The sequence below is a fragment of the Dryobates pubescens genome, chromosome 24, assembly GCF_014839835.1.
Source record: "Dryobates pubescens isolate bDryPub1 chromosome 24, bDryPub1.pri, whole genome shotgun sequence".
Lineage (NCBI taxonomy): Eukaryota > Metazoa > Chordata > Aves > Piciformes > Picidae > Dryobates > Dryobates pubescens.
The window spans coordinates 14582131-14605680 of record NC_071635.1 but is presented as its reverse complement, the minus strand read 5'-3'; the positions used below and the strand labels follow the sequence as shown (position 1 = coordinate 14605680).

The 23550-nt window shown below is 43.6% G+C and overlaps 1 protein-coding gene across 4 annotated transcripts in view; it reads left to right on the top strand.

The window, feature by feature from the left end:
* The window catches only part of ZNF827 (zinc finger protein 827), a 102215-nt gene that overhangs the window by 36116 nt on the left and 42549 nt on the right, over positions 1-23550 (top strand). For all 4 annotated transcript variants that reach the window (XR_008462863.1, XM_054172774.1, XM_054172776.1 and 1 more), the window contains exon 4: positions 7931-8414. Coding sequence is in view for 3 of the 4 variants with exons in the window: in XM_054172774.1 (XP_054028749.1) it covers positions 7931-8414 (484 nt within the window). In the remaining variant the exon portion in view is untranslated. The remainder of the gene's footprint in view (positions 1-7930; positions 8415-23550) is intronic.

Here is a 23550-nt window from a genome sequence, read left to right as displayed (position 1 = left end):
GATCCAGGAAGAAGCAGTTAGAGACCTGCTCAACCACTTGGATCCCCACAAGTCCATGGGACTGGATGGGATCCATCCTAGGGTACTGAGAGAGTGGCAGATGAGCTGGCCAGCTCAGCCCTAACCCATGACAGCTGAGTCTCAGTGTTCAGGTTTTGTGTTCTGTTGATAAGGATGCCAGGTAAAAACCTATTGAGGTGCTTTGTCCAGCTGCAGTCCTCAAAACTTAACAGTTTTCTCCTAGGCAGCATAACTACAAGTTGAAGCATCTCTTTATAAGCTTTTCCAGGCACTTTGAAAGTGGTTATTTAGAGATTTAATACCCATGAGTAGCTTGTGTGTGTCCATGTAGGTCTTCCTTATTGTGTGTCTCATTACATTAATGAGTAATATTTTTGTGGTAGTTACAACATGTCAAACTGACCCAGAATACAACGTTGCCAACACTTTTGGTATCGTGTCCCCTGCTAGAGAAAACCTAAATAGAGAGCTGGATTGATGCCAGCCCTGACCCATATTCAAATCTACATGTGCTACCCACCATGTTGATGAAGCATTCTTCCAGTAAGGGCACTTTGCCAGGACCAACTCACAACTGGAGGCGAGGAAGTGAGAGGCAAGAAGGGAAGCAGAAGGAAAGTTTCCACACAGACACACAATGAAGAAGGGAGGCTGAGGAGAGTGCCTTTTGAGGCACAATTGTGTTATCTGCAATTGTTACATTGCATTTAAATTTCACAGAGACAGGCACTTTAGAAAACAAACACTAAAATAGTTACAGTGTGGAATTGTATTAGTCTGGTTTTGAGACAAATTACAGTAAATGCCTAACCACAAGTTTGGGCCCCTGTTTCCAGGAGTCTAGGGGTAGCATCTCAGCACTTCATTCTGGTATTGTAGTGTGGTTTCTGGGGGTGCTGAGGATACTGAAAATGAAGCTGGACAAAATCAGTGGGTACCTAAGTGGTGTCTTGTCCCAGAAGGCAGTAAGGGCTGTGCTTGTGTCCTCCTGTCTATTTATCTAAAGATACAGTCAGTTGGACTATGTTGTTTTCTCCTTGAGAGAGACTCCTGCATACTTTTTCTGGAGAAAGCAGTGAAAAGGGTTGGCCTAGTTCAGCAGGATGTATTCATGCTTTTCTGTTTCCTGGTAAGGAAGTAGGGATTGAATTTCTCTCAGAGCAATACCACAAGCATCAGGCAAACTTTGGCCAATTGGTGTCTTTGGATCATGCAGATATCTTCCTCAGCAATTGGTGGATGGGTAGGCTGTGAGATCATGCAGAAATGTTCCAAGAGAGCAACAGGATATTAGCCTGAGCACTTGGAAGGGGCATTGAGGAAGAGGAGCATATGGCCAAAAATAACATCTAAAAATGTTGCCTGTGCTGCTGCATAGGCATAAGGCAGAACTAGGCGAGCCAGCTCTGCTAGTGGTGGAAAAGAAGCCTGGCAAGGTGAGCACGTGCTGGTGTGACAGAAAATGAGGAAAGGGAAGATTTAGCTGAACAGAAAAATAAAATGCAATGGTAAGTAGGCCATGTGATGCTCAGCCACAGGATCCTCCTGCTTCTCTTCTTTATGAAGAGGGACCATGCAGTGAGACCTCAGATTAATGTTCCTGGGTAATGGAAAACGGGTTATAATCAGCCTCCTGATTAGGGAGAGACCATTAATTACATGATAGAGGGAATAAGAAAAGGCTGTGAAGAGCATAGCCTTTAGTGATTTGCTTTTCCCTCTTTCTTCCTCAGCTAGGGTCAGACAACTGAAGAAGCATTTCTGATCCATCTTGGTGAAGTTGTGGACAGGCTATGTTAAAGCATCTTCCCCATATTGGGAGAAGGAGGTTGACCATGTTTTATGGGAAGATTTTTTGTTTAGTTTGGCTCAGGCTAACCTTAAAGAGCCCTGGGAGGTGCCTGTGATTCCATTACCTCCTCTCAGCTGAGGGAGGTAAAGCAAACTTGCACAGATTTTCAGCAAGTGAAATCTGTGCCCCAGGTCTCAGACAGGTGCCTGCCATAAGTGACTTCAAATATCTGCCTTTAAATCTTGTCACTTCTTGCACATGAGACAAGGATAAGACAGGACACCTTCAGGTTTTTGGAATGTCTAGTCCAGTCCAGCCTTGCAGGGAGGTGTTTTTGTTTCACCTTTGCTTTCAAGCAAAGCAAGGAAATGGTTTCAAAAAGAAAACACTACATAAATAACCTACATGTCCTGAGGGAAGGGATTATATCCAAACTAGCCCTGTAGCACCAGACTTTTGAAAATGCAATATTTTAAATATAAGGAAACTTGTCAGAGGCAGCATGAGATCAAAAAGCAGAGGGCACATGGCATGCAAAATGGAGACCTCTCAAGTGCAGTCAAAGGCAGTCACAGAGGAAGTCATTTTACTCTAAGAGATTTAAAATCAAATCAAACAAAACCTTAAAAAACCCAAACCAACTAGCCAAATGGCCAGGCTATAGTAGTTGCTTGCTGCAGTAGTTGCTTAAACAGATGCCCACCATGGGAAAGTTAATCCACTGGAAAGCTGGTGAGGCAAAAAAAACCCTAAAACTGTAGTAAGCAAAGGAAAAAGTGGTAATTAGGTCACAGTAAGTAAGTAAAAAGTGAGTAGCCAGAAGCAAATCAATCAGTGAATAGCTTTAGCACCCCAGCCCCCTTGTAGTCTGATTTTGCTTAGACATGAAAGTTCTCAGAAAAAAAACCCCAAACATTTCCTCTTATTCTGGTGGCTTAAAAAATAGCAACAACAAAAAAACTCTGTTAAGTCCCACAAAAGAAAAGGCAAATGCCAGTCCTTCCCTTCCTGTCCCTCATAATTAGGAGAGAATGGAATAGAATAGAATAGAATAGAATAGAATAGAATAGAATAGAATAGAATAGAATAGAATAGAATAGACCAGGTTGGAAGAGACCTTCAAGATCCTCGTGTCCAACCTATCAACTAATCCAACCCACCTAATCAACTAACCCATGGCACCAAGCACCCTATCAAGTCTCCTCCTGAACACCTCCAATGATGGGGACTCTACCACCGCCCCAGGCAGCCCGTTCCAATGGGCAATCACTCTCTCTGTGTAGAACTTCTTCCTGACCTCCAGCCTAAACCTCCCCTGGTGCAGCCTGAGACTGTGTCCTCTTGTTCTGGTGCTGGCTGCCTGGGAGAAGAGACCAACATTCATTATTATGAGTCTGTGCAAAGGGCTACCTGAGCTTTAAGGAAGGAGAAAAGACCTAATCACCATGTGCCTGTGTCACCATTTCCCTCACCCCTACTTGTGCCCCATTGTACCCTGTTCAGTGGGATGACACGGATCTGTAACTGTGGTGCAGATGTACTGGCCAGTGTGTGCTCCCCATGACTTCAGCTGGCTGGTAAATCAGCAGGGACGTTGCTTTTATGTATGAAAAGAGGCTTTAAGAATCTGCTTATGATACCAGACATTTTAGTATGTCAACTGAAAAATGTGACTGAGAAAAGCACATGAGTGATGTGATATGATAGAGACATGTGGTTCCTGTAGGAGAAAATCATGTGTTCTTCTGCTAAGATGTTTTGAGCATGTCAGGAAAATCATGGACTTCAGAATCAGTTTAAATGTATTTGGTCTTTAAAAGAAGCCTTTGGCAGAGCCTCTCACTGAGGAGCTGCCAAATAAATTAAGCAATGTGATGTACTATGGCAGATGAAGAAATTCACCGAGAGACAGTAAAACAAAGGGTAGGAAGGAATTAGCAATTGTAAGCGCGACAAAAGGCTAACAGAGGGGTGTTCCATTACTGAGAGTGGAACTGGGCATACTTCAGCCAATGTGGTCTGCACAGGATGATGACTGGCTAAGAGAATTGTAAATGATACAACCAACCTTATGTGCATGAATCAAGATTAGAAAAGGCACAGCTTGAGGGAGAACAAAATGGGTCTGGCTGACAGGTAAACAAGAGGGCAAATGAAGTTATTGTTGACAAATACAAGGTACTGCACCTTGGAAACCGGAGTCTAATCATGCACCTGGCTGTCTGATACAATGAACTGTAACTTCTCAGGGGAAGATACCAGGGTATCATTGCAGACACTTCAATGAAAACCTTTCCTTGGCATGGGCAGCAGTGGTTTAAAAAAAAGTGCATTGGGTATTTGAGTGTCTGTAGAATAAACCAGGACTAACACAGAGAATACTACAATGCTGTTACTAACATATGGTGTGCTGCTGCTTGCCATCCTCACTTCTGGACACAGCATCAAACAGACATCCCAGAAAGGGAAGGGATTTTAAAAGCTGGCAATGCAAATAATAAGTGGGATGGCAGGAACTCCCTTTGAAGAAAGAAGCTGTAAAGGATGGGACAGCCATATATAGAAAGGAAGTGGGATCAAAATACTGCATGTGATGGAGAAGATAAATTCAGTGGCCTCTCTTTTTCTTTTTCTGTGGTTAGAGAATGAGGAGGCAGCAAGAGAAACTGAAAGAAAAACTAAAATCAAAAATAAAGGTCAGTAGGTAATTTGTACCCAAGTCCTCACACCAGGCTATGAGCTCATGAGGAGTCCATAGCTCTGTTGAAGATTATTGCATACATCATATCAAGCCCACACAGGAAAAGCTATAGAATCAGAAACCAGCTGAGACTGGGAAGACTTGGGAGGGGGGGTGGTTAAAATAAAGGTGATACAAGCACTTTGAACAGTCAAGAGAATATCCACAGTCCTTTAGTGTTTCTGACACAGGTCAAAGAGTAGTTTCACGTGATTTTCAGAGAGCCATTCTCCATGAGCAGGTTGTGCATGGTGGTTTGTGGCAGTGTAATTCAGAGAGATCCAAATCTAGCAGCAGCTGAGCTCAGCGTTGGGCTTTGGAGAATACCTGTCAGCTGCCCCCTTGTCTCCTCCTGCTTGTGGTTCTAGTGGGAGCAGCCTGCATGAGTCTAAAGAGGATGTCTGATGGTTTGGGTAGCATTAGCACAGAATAAGAGCCATTCTCTGTCTCATGGAGGGAGGAGGCAGCTTTTTGCACTGTAACACTGTGTGACCTGGATCTCCTCCGTGGCTTTCTGTGTAGCTCTACAGGGTTTCTTGTTCCTTATAATACAGCCTGTAGTTGCTGCCTTGACTTTTCCCTCCATATAGCATAGAATGGCAACTTCTTGTCTCCTGTAGGCTGCTATTGAATGAGAAAATAAGGGATAGTTTTCCTTTAAAGGGACTTTAATTCTTTGCTGCTGTTTCTAATACTGTTCAATTTTTTTAAATGGCTATTATTTACTTTTGAGAATTAAATAGAAGTCTTAAAGTCTTACAGTGCAACTGGGCCCAGGATATTGAGGGCTAAATATTTGGCTTAATGTTTCATATCTTTTTCTATAGATTTTCTTTTTCCCCCCTTTCAAAACTGTAAATATTTGAATATGAATTCTGTCATTCCTTGGCTACGAGTTCTAAATGTACCTTTATTTCATAAATGTACTTTATTTTTGCAATAAACCCATTGGTGATGCTGCTGTTGTCTTTGAGGAGGAGCAAATTCCAAATCAGATGAATCAATCCTGCCTGTTCTCATCTGTTCTCCAAAGGTACTGCAGGGGTGGCATGCCATAGTCCTGGAGAGAGAAGGTAGCTCCCACACAGACTCTGCCACCTGACTGTCAGTGACAGCCTTCAGAAGGCATCGTATTGATGATTGTGATAAGGGGCCTCTAGAAGAAATGGTTAAATATGTGGGCAAGGAACTGTTGACTGAAGGGGATCCTGGAGAGAAACCCTGGCACACAAAATCTCAGTGGGTGTAAGAGATAAAGTTGCCATGGTGAGAGTGCTTGCTACCATTAGTACATCTCAGTGCTCTCCATGAAGAGCACTGCTGTGCTCCCAGACCATCCTGTTTCTAGTAGTGCAGATGGGCAATCTGTTTGGCATTTCCATTGTAACCTGTGAATATTTAGAACTGAAGGCACTGCTATTCTGCTGCTAGGTTGTTGCTTTAAAACTTAGGCTAGCATTAGCATCTAAATTTCCTTTTGTTGTTAGGTGCAATTATAAGATTCCAGAATTACCTTGTCTGTAAATGTCATGCTTATACAGCTCTGAGAATGTCAAACCTGTAAAGCTGCTGGCCAAGAGAAATTCTTTCTTGCTATCTGTGTAATACCTAATCTCCAGAGCCCTTGAACCACTGAATGAAAAGTTACACAGTACTAATGAAATGTGTCTTCACTAAATGCACCAAAGACTAAAAGACAGATCTCTTTTCTTCACTGTTCAGCAGACCTGAATTCAGGTTCTGTGTATGTAGAGCTAGAAATGCTGGATGTGAGCTTGTGACTGAATTCCTCTTATTATACAGAGAATTAACGAGGCCAAATCTGCAACCATAGGAACCCCCAACCTGAATCTTGGCAGAGCTATGTTTGGGAAGTGTCTCTGTTACCCCAGAGCTTGCAGCAGCTGTGCTGGGACTCTGGAGATCCATATCTCAGCTCTGCAGGAAACCTGAAAGTGCTGAAAGCCTTAGCTAAAGTGAGCTTTTCCAGGTTCCCTGGTGTAGAGCTGAGCTTTGATTAGAGCTGGAGCTTTCAGGTTTTTGGGGCTCCCAGGCTATAGCAGCAAGCCTTGGATCCCTGGCACAGCTGCTTCTGAGGCGAGCCCAGGGAGCGGGGTGTACAGTGCGACTCAGTAGGGTAGTGGAATCTCGCCTTGTTTGCCAAGAGTTCATCAAACCTCTCCATGTTTCAGGTGAAATATTTTGTGTTCAACAAATTGCCACTTTCCAACAAAAATCTGTCTCGCTGAAATGTTTCCAGCCATCCCGAGTCACAAGTGAAAACGAATGTGTGGAGCTCAGGCTGGTGCCAGTTTGTCCTGATCACGTTTTCATCAATTAGTAAGGAACAAATGTATGCATTTGCCAGTAATTCTGCAGGGAGTAGCCTGGGCTGCTGCAGCTGGGATTTACAACTCATTTGGGAAGCTATAGGGGGGAAAGCTTATCAATATACCTGCCACTACTGTGCTGGGCTCAATTACTCCTTCCCTTTCGTGAGTATTGTGTTAAACAAGGAAGTGTGTAATAGTGTGTATATTTAGTTTATCTTAAATGAGAGTGTCTGTTCAGCTAGCATAGAAATGATTACATATGGATGGAAGACTAGAGCTGTCTTTAAATGGTAATCAGGATCAGGCCTGAGGATGCTAGGCAGTGTAATCATGCAGGAACACACAGTTTCCATGAGAAAGAGCCTGCAGTCAAACTATGAGGACAGTAAGAGTAACAGGGGTCATTAGATAACTGATAAAATGGACTAAATGGCAACTCCCATCTCTCCTGTTCGTGTTTCACCATAACAGAGCTGCTTATTTTTGGGTCTAATTGATCTGCAACAAACGTTTTCAGTAGTGCCTTGGTGTTTTTTCACTCTGATGACATATGAGCTGCTGATGGAGCCTGCTTTGCAGGTTGGTGTTTCCTGGGTTGCTCTGAACAATTGTTATGTATTAGGTTGCACAGAATGATCAGGCTCAGTAGGTCATGTAACAGGCATGGGGTGGTGTGTTGGTTTCTTAGTGAAGAAAACTACTAGTTACAGCTTGGAAGTCTTTTTATGCACTGACAGTTCACCGGGATCTGGTTGTAAGGACTGTTTGATCCAAGGCAGCCTTCATCATTTCCATGCTGCAGAAACAGATGTTGCTGATTTTGAATATTTATTTTTTTTGAGCCTGGTGTTTATGTTCTTTGAGTTATGTGTGAAAGAATCCTACTCTTCCTAGTGCCTGCCCTCTTTCCAAGTGCTCAAAAGAGTTTGTTCATTAGTTACCATTAAAAAAGAAAAGTTACTAGAAGTGGAGAGTTGAGGCTTCCATAATGCTAATAAACTGTTTTGTTTAATACATGCTTTTATCTTTCACCTTTTGAACCAGGTTCATCAGCACCAAGACAGGGGTGAGACCTTTCAATGCCAGCTATGCCCTTTTACCTCCTCCCGCCACTTCAGCCTGAAGCTCCACATGCGTTGCCATCAACATTTCCTTAGGACAGAATCCAAAGTGAAGGAGGAAGTACCAGAAACTGAGGTGAAGGGGTCCCCACAGCTAAACACTGACTCCTGCACAGGACCACAGAAGGAAGGAGGTGGACCTGACCCTATGGGATCAGCATCTGTATCTAAAACACCAGATGTGGCTGGGCAGCCTAGTGGAGGTATTCCACCTTTACTAGTGAAAGAAGAGCCCAAAGATGACAATGGCATCTCAGCTGCACCTTTTGCTCTTAGCACTGTCGACAGACCTCCCAACAACACGCAGCCGAAAGACTACTCTGACTTTGTGGCCAATACAGCATCAGCACTATTCAGCCAAGACATCTCTGTCAAGATGGCATCAGATTTTCTTATGAAGCTCTCAGGTAATTGAGCAGCAAGTGGCAGCATCAGCTGCTCCGTTATGGGATAAGAAACACCTTGCCTTGGGTTTGCTAAAACATGGAATTGCAACTTAACTTACGAGGTCCTGTTGCTTTTGGTAAGGAGAGGTGCATGATGGTGGGAAAAGGGCAAAATGGTGAGAGATGGGAGGGACTTTGTTTAATTGCAGGGGTTGGGAGTGAGAATTTTTTATCCAGGCTTTCATGTTCACTGGCAGTTACCTTGGCAAATCTCGTCTGGTGTGGTTTTTCAGGCGTGCTGCACACCTGTAGTTCTAGTTCGAATTCCCTGAGCGTCACAAGCACCCAGCATGGTAGAAAATTCAGCTCTGAAGTTCTCTGCCTTTACTCCTCTGTTAAATAAGACCAACAAAGTGTTGGTCCTCTTTCTTTCAGAGTAGTCCTTGATGGGTAACCAGTAAATATGCAAGTATGAACGTTTCTGCATTTCTGGATTGCTAACACTTCAACAAAGAGAATCTGAACAGCTTTTGAACATTTGTTACTGTTATCATTCAAATCCATACCTAACACAAAGCATGTGTTTATTGAGTATGTCCTTTCACTGCTAGATTATGGCTGTAAGAATGACGCTCATACATGAGATCCTGAAGTGGAGGATGTGTGTGGGATGTGTCTGTTCATGTACTCTTTCACTGATTTGGCTGAACACTCCAGAGCTGGGGGCACGCTTGGGGGGTGTCCTAGACTAAACGTTTCCAAAATTGGCCTTTGACTTTTCCAGAGAATGAAGTCAGGAAAAATGTCACTGAAGAAACTTCTGTTGCACAAGGAGATGACAGTCCCTGTGGAAAGTTTCAGGCTTTGGAGATGGAAGAGACCCTTTTCAATAGCAAATAATTGGTCACCTCTTTCTTTTAAATGGAATATAAGTTGAATTTTAGCAAATCTTATTGTCAGGTAACTCTAGGAATTAGTTCTGCCCTAATGCCATTGCTCTGGGGAAACCACAGTCATTTATTTTGGAATGGCTTGCTGTCCTTATCTGCCCAGACCTTCATGCCTTGGGGCTCACAGTTCTGTGGGGGACTGAGTAGAGTGGGTAAACACAAGAAATACAGCCTGGGGCTTCATGGAGCCAACCAGGGAAACTGAAAAGAGCTGAGGAAAAGCAAGGGGTGAAATGGGCTGGCACAAGTGCTTTGCTGTATGGATTGGAAGAAGGTGCAGAAACCTCTCCTTTAACAAACAATCTGCTGATGTAATTTAGTAGACAGGCAGAGGTTGGTCTCTTCTCCCAGGCAACCAGCACCAGAACAAGAGGACACAGTCTCAAGCTGCACCAGGGGAGGTTTAGGCTGGAGGTTAGGAAGAAATTCTACACAGAGAGAGTAATTGCCTATTGGAATGGGCTGCCTGGGGAGGTGGTGGAGTCACCATCATTGGAGGTGTTTAGGAGGAGACTTGATGGGGTGCTTGGTTGCATGGTTTAGTTGATTAGATGGTGTTGGATGATAGGCTGGACGAGGTGATCTCGAAGGTCTCTTCCAACCTGGTTTATTCCATTCTATTGTTCTGACCAACCGAAAATGAGCAAGGATGAGTCTGTTTTGATTTGCTGGTACATTTTTTTTAAATTGAGATTCAAATTTGGACTCTATATATGAAATCCATTTTTTCTGTTGACTGACAGCTGTCCCATGTATCTTGTGTTCTGATGTCTCTCTTAAATTTGAGCTGCTGTGCACTAAGTAGCTCGACACACCAACTGTACTGACTTGGGGAGGGTAGTGCTCATGATGCCTGCATGTAGCAAGAATGAGAGAGGAAAGCAAGAGAGGAGGAAAGCTGGATAGCTGAGAAAACATACAACCTTTTGATGTGTTGATTTTCATGTAGCAGTTGATGGGGAGCTGTTTACAGTTTGGCAGACAGTCATGTTTTCAAAGTCTGATCTGCTGGCATCAGAAAAAGGATTCAAATGTCCATTATTCATGCAAAAGGCCTATGCAGTTATTTTATGGTGACTTACTAAAGGTCTCAGAACCTGACTTGTATGCACTGTTACCTAGCAACATGTTATAAAGTCACTGGGGGAGTGAGATGTATCTGTAATTTTGTATGTGTGCATATTTGGATGGAAATGTACTGCCAGTCACCAAGTTTACTACACAAGAAGGGCAATGTTGAAGGGAAAGGAATTTCTTTTCTCTTGAGATTCATCCTGTGCTCTGTGTGTTTAGTTCATGCTTTCCTCCATACAGTGAGCATAGATTCAGACTAGAAGTAATTCTTTTTGCAATTTGGCTGCTTTGGGTTGTTTTTTTGACTGCTTGTGGTGCTGAACCAAGTTCCTTTGAGTGATTTCTTTATTAAGACACCCTTGTTAGGCTCATCAGAACTTCAGTTAATGGCCCTACCTTTTCAGTGGTATAAATATTTTGACATCTCAAATTGTATATGCCAGTTGTAACAGCCAACACAGATTTGTTGAGACCTAATTACGTCAAAACAATCTAATTTTCTTCCCTGTCAGGCCTTGTGGCTAAGAAGGAAGCAGTAGATAGATTCATAGACTTTCAGAAGTTGGCATTTATTCTTATTGAATATTGATGGTTTAAATGAGCATTTAGTTTTGCTTGCCTCCTCCTCTTGGTTGGTATCAGTTTCTATGCCTCCAGTTTCATGGGATACCTCAGGGCCTGTTGGTTTTCATTTCTGTGCAGTTTCAGCCTCTTCTTTTTCCAAGGATGTGATTCAGAAGTGCTTGTCTGCCTTCCAGAAGCTTGTCTGGTGTGCCTCAGGTGAAAGGTGGTCCAAAAAATGCTGTTTGTTACCTATTAAGAATTTTAAAAGAGAATCTTAATAAGGATGTCTATGAACTTGAACCTTAGTATTGTTTCTGAGGATGTAATTCAGTTCTGGGCCCCTCAATTTAAGAAGGACATTGAGACTCCTGAACATGTCCAGAGAAGGGCAATGAGGCTGGGGAGAGGCCTCGAGCACAGCCCTGTGAGGAGAGGCTGAGGGAGCTGGGATTGTTTAGCCTGGAGAAGAGGAGGCTCAGAAGAGACCTTCTTGCTGTCTACAACTACCTGAAGGGAGGTTGTAGCCAGGAGGGGGTTGATCTTTTCTCCCAGGCAACCAGCACCAGAACAAGATGACACAGTCTCAAGCTGTGCCAGGGGAAGTTTAGGCTTCAGTGAGGAGAAAATTCTTCCCAGAGAGAGTTGTTAGCCTTTGGAATGTGCTGCCCAGGGAGGTGGTGGAGTCACCATCCCTGGAGGTGTTCAAGAAGGGATTGGACGTGGCACTTGGTGCCATGGTCTAGTAGTCATCAGGTGTTAGGTGACAGGTTGGACTTGATGATCTTTGAGGTCTTTTCTAACCTTATTGATTCTATGATTCTACCTCTCTGGTCTAGAAATAGTAGGTATCATATGGTTGGAAAACAGTACTTTGATAGTAATTCACAGTTAAAAGGAAAGAGTGACAGCCAAGAGAGATGTGTAAGAAAAATGTGCAACTGTTCACCAAACAGTTGCACAAATACAAAGCCAGGAACAACTAGCGAAGCGACTGCTCCAGGAAAAGACCAGGAGGAACACCGTCGTAAGATGGTGCAAAAAGGCAGCCACTGCTCTGGGATACAGAGAGAAACAGCCTCAAAGAAGGGGGAAGCAGTCCTGCCTTTCTCAGCTTGCTGAAGTCCAGGGCTTTAGCACTATAGTTTATGAGAGTGTACACTGTTGGAAAGATTTCAAAGGAAAACAGCAGAAATCATAGAAATCACAGAATCAATGAGGTTGGAAGAGACCTCAAACATCATCAAGTCCAACCTGTCACCCAAAACCTCATGACTACTAAACCATGGCACCAAGGGCCACGTCCAATCCCCACTTGAACACCTCCAGGGATGATGACTCCACCACCTCCCTGGGCAGCACATTCCAATGGCTAACAACTCTCTCTGTGAAGAACTTTCTCCTCACTGAAGCCTAAACTTCCCCTGGCACAGCTTGAGACTGTGTCCTTTTGTTCTGGTGCTGGTTGCCTGGGAGAAGAGACCAACCCCCACCTGGCTACATCCTCCCTTCAGGGAGTTGTAGACAGCAAGAAGGTCTCCCCTGAGCCTCCTCTTCTCCAGGCTAAACACCCCCAGCTCCCTCAGCCTCTCCTCATAGGGCTTGTGCTTGAGGCCTCTCCCCAGCCTCGTTGTCCTCCCCTGGACTGGAGGTTGAGAATACATGCCCAATGGGCATGAGTGGTCTGAGGTTGTGAAGCCTATAGAAAAAGCTAAAGAGAGTCACTAGTAAGCCTTTAATGCATTCAATAGTTTGTCATGGGGAGAAGGAAATCATCTGTTGGTGATTCATCATAATTAGGCCCAAAATAACAGATTTATGTTGTGGTAAGCTTTAGGTTGGTATTAGGAAAGTTTTTCCTGAAGTTGAGGTAATTAAACCTCTCTGAGTTTGGCAGGAGAGGTTGTGGCATCTCCACCACTGGAGAATTGTAAGAACAGTTCAGATGACCACCTGTGATACTGTGATACTGTGATCAGTGATGGTTGATCACATGTTAGGCAGTAGGATGGACAAGATGAGTGAGCTATAGGACATCAGAAGCAGCTGCAAGAAATTTCAGCTGAACAAAAACAAGCAGCAAGCTCTAGAGAGGCAAAGTAGAGGGGGAAAAAATTACAGGTGTTTGAAGCTAGACCTAATTTCCAACAAGCCAGAATTGAGCTGTGGCAAGACTGCTCAAAATGGATTGTGAATCATCTTCAGGTAGGCTAAGGGGATCTTTAGAGGTTGAGAAATACTGGTGTGGGTGACCTTTGGAGATCCCCACAGCCCTAATTCTGTGCCATTGCTTGCCAGAAGTTTTGCAGTTATATCACAGAATCAGAAAATTATTTGGGTTGGAAGAGACCTTAATCTAATTCCAACCCCCACTGCCATGGGCATGGACACCTCCTGCTAGACCAGGTTGCTCGAAGCTCCGTCATCTGACTGGCTTTGAACACTTTCGGGCTTGGAGCCTCCACAACTGGAAGTGTTCAGTGTGTTCCTGTGTTTTATTCAAAGTGTTCATATACTTTATGAAACAGGACAACACACAAATCACCAAATGTAAATCTGAAAATCAGAACAAATCTTGAGATGTTTTGCAGATTCCATTCTCTAGATCCTAGTTTAAGGCAGGAGATGCTTTTAAATTCCCATTATGTGCTAAAGGGTTCACTGAAAGGGTATTTGAATTTCTAAAGGGTTATTGTTTGCAAAGACAATTAGCAGATGACTCAGCATATAAACAGGAGAATATTAACCATGGACATGTTTTCACCTTTCTTATTTCAGTAGGACTGCTGCTATGCTCCGAGTTGCCTGAGTACCTTAACCAAATCAGTGCTTTGCCGGAATGTTTTTTCCCCCCCAGTCCATTAATTGCACATTGAAACTTTGTAGCTGCATTCATATCTTGATTTGCAGAGTATTTGCTTTTCCCATTTCAAAGGTTTCAGTGGCAGGCAATGTACAACACATGCCTTTAGATACTGCTGTCCTTCCATCCACTTCTAAGGCTTGTTTCTGCTGTAATGAGAACCAGCTCTCTCAGTGATCCAGATTACAGTGGCCAGTGTACTCTCTGGCAGTTACTGCTGTGCCTGCGTTCTGTGCTGCATTCATAACGTTTGAAAATCAATGAATCCCATCAAAATGAATGGGATTCTTGCACTATTGATCTCAAAGAAATTCTGTGTGGAAACAGTGTTTGTAAAGCATACTTCACTGCTGGCCTCTCTCCCCCAGCTCTCTGTGTTCACCAAGTGCATTACCCTAGAAAGCATGCCCCTTCATCTCGTGATGGTGTGTATTATCTAGCGTGCCCTGCTTCTGCAGTTCTTTTTATGTTCCCCAAGTTACTTGCATGGAAAAACTTTAAAGTAGGGAGGAAGAAGGAGAGATAACATGCTGAGGGTTTGGGTCTGGCTGTGTTAAAACAACTGAGAAGCTCAGCTTAGGTCACATCTGCTGTCACTGTTGTGTGAGGAGTCAAGACTTTCTTTTGGAAAATAAAAACACTGTGGGATTTTGGTGACTGTCCAAAGCGCTTGGACTTTGCATTCACCTTTCATTAGCTGATTCCATTAATGGAATAATGAAATAGTAAATCATCAGACAGCCACATACAAAATATTGGTAGATAAGCTAAGTGACCACTTAGTTTATTTGTTCAGTTTGGCTCTTGAGAATCGCTGCATTCCTTAAAGGTAACACAAGGAGTCTGAAATGCTTTAGCATTTGCTGTTGACAGTGCTTGAACGGACTGGCTCCTGCTCTGCAAACAGCTATTTTTAATGAAGTAAAAGCATGTCCAATTAAGTAGTCATAATTGATGTATTTATGTAGCAAGTTCCAAAGAAAAGAAGGAGAGAGAAAAAAAAAAAACAAACCATGCTGCCTATATTTAGGATTTGTAGTTTATGCCAGAATGTAGAATTTCAATTAGGATATGTAAGTGCACAGGACTGGCAATTACTGAGCCATAGCCTTAATTGGAAAACCCTGTGAATTCCATAATGCAGCCTCGGTGCAAATATCCCTCATGTCATCAAGATCTCTCTTTGAAGTGTCTCTCCAGATTCACATTTTCATACCTATCTTTAATTTAGCCATGTTGTTGCCCTTTTCCTGTTTTTCTCTTCTCTTTTTCTTTCTCTTTTCCTGAGATTGAACACATCCAAGTGCCGTGTTCTGCACATTGGCCAAAGCAACTCCAGGCAGTGCTACAGGCTGGGGTCAGAGTGGCTGGAGAGCAGCCAGGCAGAGAGGGACCTGGGGGTGCTGGTTGATGGTAGGCTGAACATGAGCCTGCAGTGTGCCCAGGCAGCCAGGAGGGCCAATGGCATCCTGGCCTGCATCAGGAACAGTGTGGCCAGCAGGAGCAGGGAGGTCATTCTCCCCCTGTACACTGCACTGGTTAGGCCGCACCTCGAGTACTGTGTCCAGTTCTGGGCCCCTCGGATTAGGAAGGAGGTTGACTTGCTGGAATGAGTCCAGCGAAGGGCAACAAAGTTGGTGAGGGGCTTGGGACACAGCCCTGTGAGGAGAGGCTGAGGGAGCTGGGGTTGCTTAGCCTGGAGAAGAGGAGACTCAGGGGTGACCTTATTGCTGTCTACAACTACCTGAAGGGAGGTTGTAGACAGGCAGAGGTTGGTCTCTTCTCCCAGGCAACCAGCACCAGAACAAGAGGACACAGTCTCAGTCTGTGCCAGGGGAGGTTTAGGCTAGTGGTTAGGAGGAAGTTTTACACAGAGAGAGAGTGATTGCCCATTGGAATGGGCTGCCCGGGGAGGTGGTGGAGTCGCCGTCACTGGAGGTGTTCAGGAGGAGACTTGATGGGGTGCTTGGTGCCATGGTTTAGTTGATTAGGTGATGCTGGATGATAGGTTGGACACAATGATCTTGAAGGTCTCTTCCAACCTGGTTTATTCTATTCTATTGTATTTAAAGCCTGGGCAAATAGAAGCTTATATTAATCTTTGCACCAATGTATCACCACCTTTCTAACCTCTTGCTAGTCTTGACATCCACAGTTTCCCAACAAACACCCTTAAAATCATACCCCACAGTGTTCTACACTTTGGAGGAATATGTAGGATGTAACATGATAAAGCAGTATAGACTGTTCTAATCCAGTCACTTAAAATGCAGGATAAGAAACTGGGGGTTTTTTTTGTGTGCTTAGCCCAATACAACTTAAAAAGGCATTAGTGTGAATTGTAGTATCTCCACAAACTCCTACATTTGGAGTATAAGACTACACCAGTCTGATGGCTCTTTTGCTTCCCTGATTATGCCATTATGCTGGGCAGAAGTCCTAGCTCATGAGCCTTTCTGTCATATCTGTCCAAAATGGGACTTGAAGACATTGTTAGTTCAATCATCTCTGATTGTTTTTGTTTTCTTAAATACAAAGGTCAGCTGGGTGGTGTTTGTGTCCTCCTTTGTTCCTTTGGAGAGAGAAGCAAAACAATCCTTTCCTACCAGTGACATGTTTCTCTTTGCTCCTTTCACTTTCCTCCACCTCTTCTCCATCTGCCCCAGAATTTTCCCTGTTCTGCTGTTACTTTGCTCTTTACCTGGAAAGAAGATGGTCTTGGCAGATATTGCAACCTTTTTGAGCAGGTTGGACTTTGTCTGTGTAAGACACCTCAGGATGTGGGGGGTGGTGGTGGTTCTACAGGTGCCTTAGCAATTTGCTTAATTCTTCTGTTCCATTTGGACTGGAACATTATGAAATTCTTGAGGGGACAGTAGCAGGATTGGTCAGTCTCCTGTGCTGTGGCTCATTTTGCTCCTGAAATGCAGTACTGACCTTTCCTTAACCTCTGCTTGCACATTTTTAACATGCTTAAGTAAGATGGTTTGGAAGACATTCATATTTTAAGTAGCCTGCAGAAGCCTAGAGGTGGCAAGTCTTGGCATCATCATATATCCCATGATTATCTGTTCCTCTGTTTCACTGCCTTGATTTAAAAGTGTTTTAATGCTGAGTGCCCTTGAGTTGTAAGTAGCTTTTTCATTGATAGTTCCCATCCTCTTCCTTGCAGCCCTATAGGTTAATTTAATAACCCAGGGGGGCTGTGGAGTCTCCCCTCTGGAGATGTTCAAGACCTGCCTAGATGAATTCCTGTGTGGTCTGGTGTAGGTGATCCTGCTTTGGCAGAGGGATTGGACTAGATGATCTCTCAAGGTCCCTTCCAGCCCCTAACATTCTGTGATTCTGTAGTTTGGCTGAGAGCAGAGCAGAAAGCTTTGAAAATGTGATGTATTTGAGTGCTAACTCAATTACATGAGTGCTAGCTCAACTAGGAGGATAAGGTAACGTGAGGTGCTCTGGGACAGATTAATACTCCAGGGCAGAAGGCACTAAAAAGAAATGAGGGACCAGCTAGACTGTCCTGCCAGAGGAACAGTATTTCTCCTTCTGGGCTACTTATGGTGTTGACAGCCTCTCTGTAGAGCTGAGCATAATTTATCAGCCCAATTGAATTTTAGTCTGGAGATTCTCCAGCCTGTTCCAATTGCACAGAGTTTTCTTGCAAAGCAGCTCACTGGTGGCTGCTTCTGCAGCGTTTGTACTCCGTACTCAGTTCTTGAATGTCATCAAATATTCTCCTTGCAGGATGCCAGTACCTACCTGCACATTCCAGTTTTTAGAGTGAAAGGAATAGGAGACTGAAGTCATACCTCTTATTGACCACAGCTGCCTTCAGGACAATGGTGATGCTCAGTGTCAGGGAAACATGTCTTCCAAATACTGCAGAACTGATCTGGCAGAAGTTCTTGGTTTCTTTTAACTGCTGCAGCTCACAGCTTACCACCTGGCATGAAGAGCTCCTTGTGTTGTTCACATACTCCTCAGGCTCCAGCAGGACCTGGATCAAACACTTTCTTCCTCAGGTGGAAGTCATGCCATGGTTCTCTTGCTCTGGTGGCTTTGAGAAGAATTGCAAAGAGAGGGTTTTGTGCAAGATCTCAAGGAGACCAGTAGAATTTGCAGTGCCTTTTGGAATGTGTCTTCACTTTCCTCTGCTCCTCAGCCATGACTGGCCTGCTCTCTCTCACCTTTGCAGCTGTAGTCAAGCACCACTTGTAAAATAACATGCCAGTGCAGCGGAGTGCTCTGGCATTTCATCACAGTTCCTTTAGACCCAGTCTCTGTAGATGTTTTGTTCTTGTGGCCTCTTGTGTGGAAGCATTTTTGTTGTGGATTGTTTTTGGTTTTCTTTCTTATGTTCTTTGCTCAGACAGATGGAATGGCCACCAACTCCTGGCTCATTGTGACTTGTAGCATTGAGCTTGGCTTGAAAGTAATCAGCCCATTTTTCCTCTTTCAATTAGAAACATTTTGAGCATTTAGAAATCCTTGTAAGTGGACTGATGCAGTGAGCAGCTTCTGTCAGAGTTTTTCAGATTAGTGGCAGATGCCCAAAGCTTTTCTTGTGGCATTTGGCAGTGGAAGGAAAGTGTTAGAACTTTAATCATCTCCTTTTGCCAAATAGATCAAATGATTGCAGTTGCCAGGAAGGTAAAAATCAGCAATGTGGAATCTTCTTGTTTTGTTTGGTTTGGTTTGCTTGGTTTGGATTGGGTTTCTCTGGGTTTGTTGGTTGGTTGGTTTGGGCTTTTTTCTGGCTGTGGAATGGTACAAATGGAGACTTCTCATCCCTGCTTGAGAGGCTGCTGCCTGTTGGTTGTTTGCTGGGTGGGTTGTTTTTTTCCTTTCCTCTCCTTGCTGAGGAGTCCTGTGTCCAGTTCTGGGCCCCTCAGTTTAGGAAGGATGTTGACTTGCTGGAGCGTGTCCAGAGAAGGGCAACAAAGCTGGGGAGGGGTTTGGAACACAAGCCCTATGAGGAGAGGCTGAGGGAGCTGGGATTGTTTAGCCTGGAGAAGAGGAGGCTCAGGAGTGACCTTATTGCTTTCTACAACTACCTTAAGGGAGGCTGTAGACAGACAGAGGTTGGTCTCTTCTCCCAGGCAGCCAGCACCAGAACAAGAGGACACAGTCTCAAGCTGCACCAGGGGAGGTTTAGGCTGGAGGTTAGGAGGAAGCTCTACACAGAGAGAGTGATTGGCCATTGGAATGGGCTGCCCGAGGAGGTGGTGGAGTCCCCATCATTGGAGGTGTTCAGGAGGAGACTTGATGGGGTGCTTGGTGCCATGGGTTAGTTGTTTAGGTGGGTCGGATTGGTTGATGGGTTGGACGCGATGATCTTGAAGGTCTCTTCCAACTTGGTCTGGTCTATTCTATTCTATTCTATTCTATTCTATTCTATTCTATTCTATTCTATTCTATTCTATTCTATTCTATTCCAAAATGAAAATGCTGGGCTTTGTGGATTTAGTCTGCAGGCAACTCATCCTTCAGTCTGTTCTCATTGCAGTTCAGAATGAATGTAAAGAAAATGCCAATGAAGTACATGTATGTATATCTGGCTGTGTGTGTAGATAGAGGGTGTTGTTCCTTCTGGAAAGTAGTAATTTTGGAGCTCAAATATGCTTTAATAGACTTCAACATCATCTCTTAAATCCTTGTTTAATCCTGATTTTTAAAAGATTCCTCAATCATAGGGCTTTGTAAAGACACCAACCACAGTCAACTTCTCTTTCCCTTGTTTTCAGTGCTTTTTCTTACATCTGTTCATTGTTCTCTCTAATGTGACTAGTGGATGCATCATAGCTGCTCTTTCCCATGTGGTAGCAATTTTGCCTTGTAATTGTGGATCCAAGATGGGACAGAGAGGTGGGGGATTTTGTTGGGTTTGGGGTCATTTGGTTTGTGTTTTGGGGTGGATTTTTTTTCCCCCTGTAGTTCTAATGTGTGGATCTAACAGACTGGACAACCTTTTTCCTTTTTTTTTTTTAATTTTGTCCTTTTATTTAGGTTTTGTTTACCTTGAAATCTGCTTTAGTGCATTCCAAAAAAAGAGTAAAAGTCCCATTAACTGAAATAATTGGGTTGAAATGGACCAAATAGTTGTCTGATTGTTTTTGTTTTGTGGGGGAGGAAAAGTGAGGTAACTAACTTTTAGTTTTCTGACTTGTCTGTGGTTAATATGTTTGATTTTTAGGAAGTGCTGTCTGTTCAAGGAGTATGCTGTCAGTCAGTTAAGGAAAGAAACCCACACTTCTTTGCTAAGTTGTTAATTCTATCTTCTGCCCAAAGCAAAGCAGTCAGAGTGGGCAGAGGCAGCAGCGTTAGGCACAGGCAGTAGTCTGGGTTTCTTTATCCTTCACCTAACACTGCCAACTGCACATCTCCAGGAGTTCCTCTGGACAGTGGGACCCTGACTCTGTTTTGTATTTCTCATAGGTGATGTTTTGCAGGCACACAGAGACACATCTCGTGAAGAGCTCATTTAGCTTATGGCTGATGTTGTGCTGGTGGATTTGTTATCAACGTAGTTTTAACATTGTTAGGTGGTGGCTGAAAAGCTGGAGAGCAGTGGCTTGCAGCAGCATGTGCTGTCACAGTAGGAGAGTTAATGTGGGGCAGGGAAAGAAAGGGCAAGGGAGACACAGGAAAGGAGGGAAAGCTTGTTCAGGTCATTCTGGGTATGTCACTATCATGAAACTATTTAAACTCTGATGTGACCTACCTTGAACTTTTGTTTCTTTGAGCTATTTGAATTTGGCTTCATCTCAGTACAGTCTGAGAATGCTCTGGGATGAAGAGCAGACGTACCACTGGACACCTGTCCTTGGATTGAGTCAAATTGGTTGCTGAGTTTTGGCCTGGTGATAAGAGGTAGTAATAAATGCTAGTTTCTTCCAGAAGTAGTCCCTTTGATACTCATTCTTGTGGCAGGGGAATCCATAAGGCATCTGCCACTGTGTACTGTAGTGCCAGAGTCTGAAAGAAAAGTTCTTAGCTGAAAGCTGTGGTGTTACATCAGTTCTGTTACAGTGATTCAGTTGGTGTGTGGATGTTTAATCTGGTTCTTCACCTGCCTTATGGACCACAGGGTATGGTTGCAAACTGTGAGTTTAATGTCACCTCTCTATTGTAAATGGTAAACTGTATGCTGACCTGCTCTGTAATGTCTCCTAGACCTGATTTATTTCCTGTCCTGGTTCATGGGCAGGAACACAGCTGGAATCACAGGTTAATGGTTGTTCTCACTGGGTTGTCTTTACCTCTTTACTCAGCCTCAAGCTTCCTTAATTTTCTGGGACAATTCAAATTAATACCTTATTGAAATTAATAAATAAAAAGGTTCTCTGAGAGTTCAGGTAGAATAGTCTCCATCAGCTGCACTCAGCTATTTGGCTCCTTGTGGAGGTTCTTTTTGTATCAGCAACAAACAGAGTGGCATGGTGTAAAAGAGAAGGAATGCAGTAGGTAGTGTGGCACAGGTTTGGGGTTTTTTGTGTGTGTGACCATTCATCATCTTAGGTCAAAGCCCAGAATAGACTGAGCTAGAAAGATGTAAACCTGGATAAAGAAGAGAGATGGAGATTTTAGAAGTACCTAAGTAAATTCAAGACTGGTTTAAAAACTGCAACCTGCATTTTGATTACTTAAAGCATGCTCTAACATTTCATATTTCTACTTTCTGCTCTTTTTTTTTTTTACAAAGCAATTCCTAACACTGGTGAAAGTGCTTGTAGCTCATATTAAAAATTACATATATAAGGTGATGTAATTTCTGAAGTGGTGAATAGCAGCAGTGTGCATGTACACACTGCTTGTGTGCACACCATTTATACCACTTGCTTTAATCTTGTTCTTTGGTAATGGCTTGCCAGCCAGGAGGAAAAAAAAGGGAAATCAAACAACCCTGAAATATAAACTGAAAAAATGTAAGTGTTGTCTTACAGGGTAATGGATTAGCTTTTAAAAACCCCAAGCAAAACAAAACAACCAACCTCCAAACACAGAGAGAACTGCAGACCAATGGACTGTGTGAAAGATGATCTCCAAGGTCTTTTCCAACCTGGTCTATCCTATCCTATCCTATCCTATCCTATCCTATCCTATCCTATCCTATCCTATCCTATCCTATCCTATCCTATCCTATCCTATCCTATCCTATCCTATCCTATTCCATTCTATTCTATTCCATTCTATTCTATTCCATTCTATTCTGTGCCATTCCATTCTAGTCTATTGTAGTCTATTCTATTCTATTCTAAAGTGAACAAAGCCCAAAGTAGCTAATGGAAGTGTGAGTTTGTGGTAAAGATGGCAATTGACCCCCATATTGTAGGGCTGAAGTCTCTGGGAGATGGTAAGCACTTCACAGTGGGATGCAAGGGTTCAGATTCTCTAGGAGTCAGATCCTGGGGGGAACTGATGGGGATTGTAGCTGAGGAAGTGAGCCAGGAAAGGGAAGAGCCAGTATAGGTAGGAATCAGCGGTGTAGTGGAGAAAGTAGACCAAGAGCTTAAGCAGGTTAATGTTGTCAGATTTTGTTGGGCTGATTTGACTTGTTAGTACTCTGCCCCTTCAGCTGGCCATTACCATCTCTGTGATGTGCCCATTCCTGGGCTGTTCCTATTCATGCAGTGGTTTGGTAGAGCAAATGGCTCCCTGCTGCAGGCAGTGTGTGTTGGTTCTAGTGCCTTGCTGCAGCCTGGGAAGGATCGTGGGGTACATCCTCCTTACATGGTCCAAGTGAGATTTGACAGAGCTCATCTGCAGGAATCATGAGGGGAAAATATGTGGGGAGAGAGGTAGTGTGGTGGATGGTGAGAGAGCTTAGATAAAAACAAGGATGATTGTCTTTCCTATTTGTGGAGACAAAGGTTTAGAGAGATGAGAAAGAGATAAACTCATCAAAGTTTGGGGCACTGAACAAGTCATCTGCTGTGCATTACTGGGAATTAAAAGTGACATTCTGAACAAGAAAAAGCCAGAAGGAGGCAGGTTAGGAAGTGTCTCTTAATGGTCAAACAAAGAATTACAAGGACAGCTGCTGAAATACAGTGCAGCTTCTTTAGCCTCCTGTGCATCACGAAGTCTGCCTGTGAATTCATCTTGCTTGGGTTTGGAAGTACTACTTAAGAGGTGTTCCTGGTTTTATCCCTTCAAGCAAATGCAGTGCAAAAGATCTACTGCTGGCAACAGGTATTGGCAATTTCAAGAACAATATTGTTCAGTGTGTGGATTTCAAGCAGCCCTCAGGTCCCTCTCTGTACCCTTCTCTGAGGCTGTGCAGCTGCTTACATGGGGCATTTGAAACGATTGTTTTAAACGTGCTCTCTTCCATTTTTCCTGAGCACCTGCAACAATGCTCTAATTGCACCTTCCAGTGCAGAGCTGTCTTCTGAACATTCCTCTGTTCTTTCTTAACAAGTACCAACTCTCAGGATCGAAGAATTTGCTGTCTTCCCTTCTACTCCCCTCTTAAATGCCCTGTCTTTCTACTTTTCATCTCTTGCCACCTTGCCATCCTCTGGGAACTCAGTATCTAGTGTGTATGTACCTATGGACCATCAAGAAGACCTGTGCTGTTTCTATGTCCATAGAACCTACAATGTTTGTAGGTCCATGGAAGACCTACAAACCAATGACCAGGGAAATGCTTTTTTTGGTTTCTTGAGCTCTGATACAAGCAGCTTTTATGTTTCAAAACTGTCCC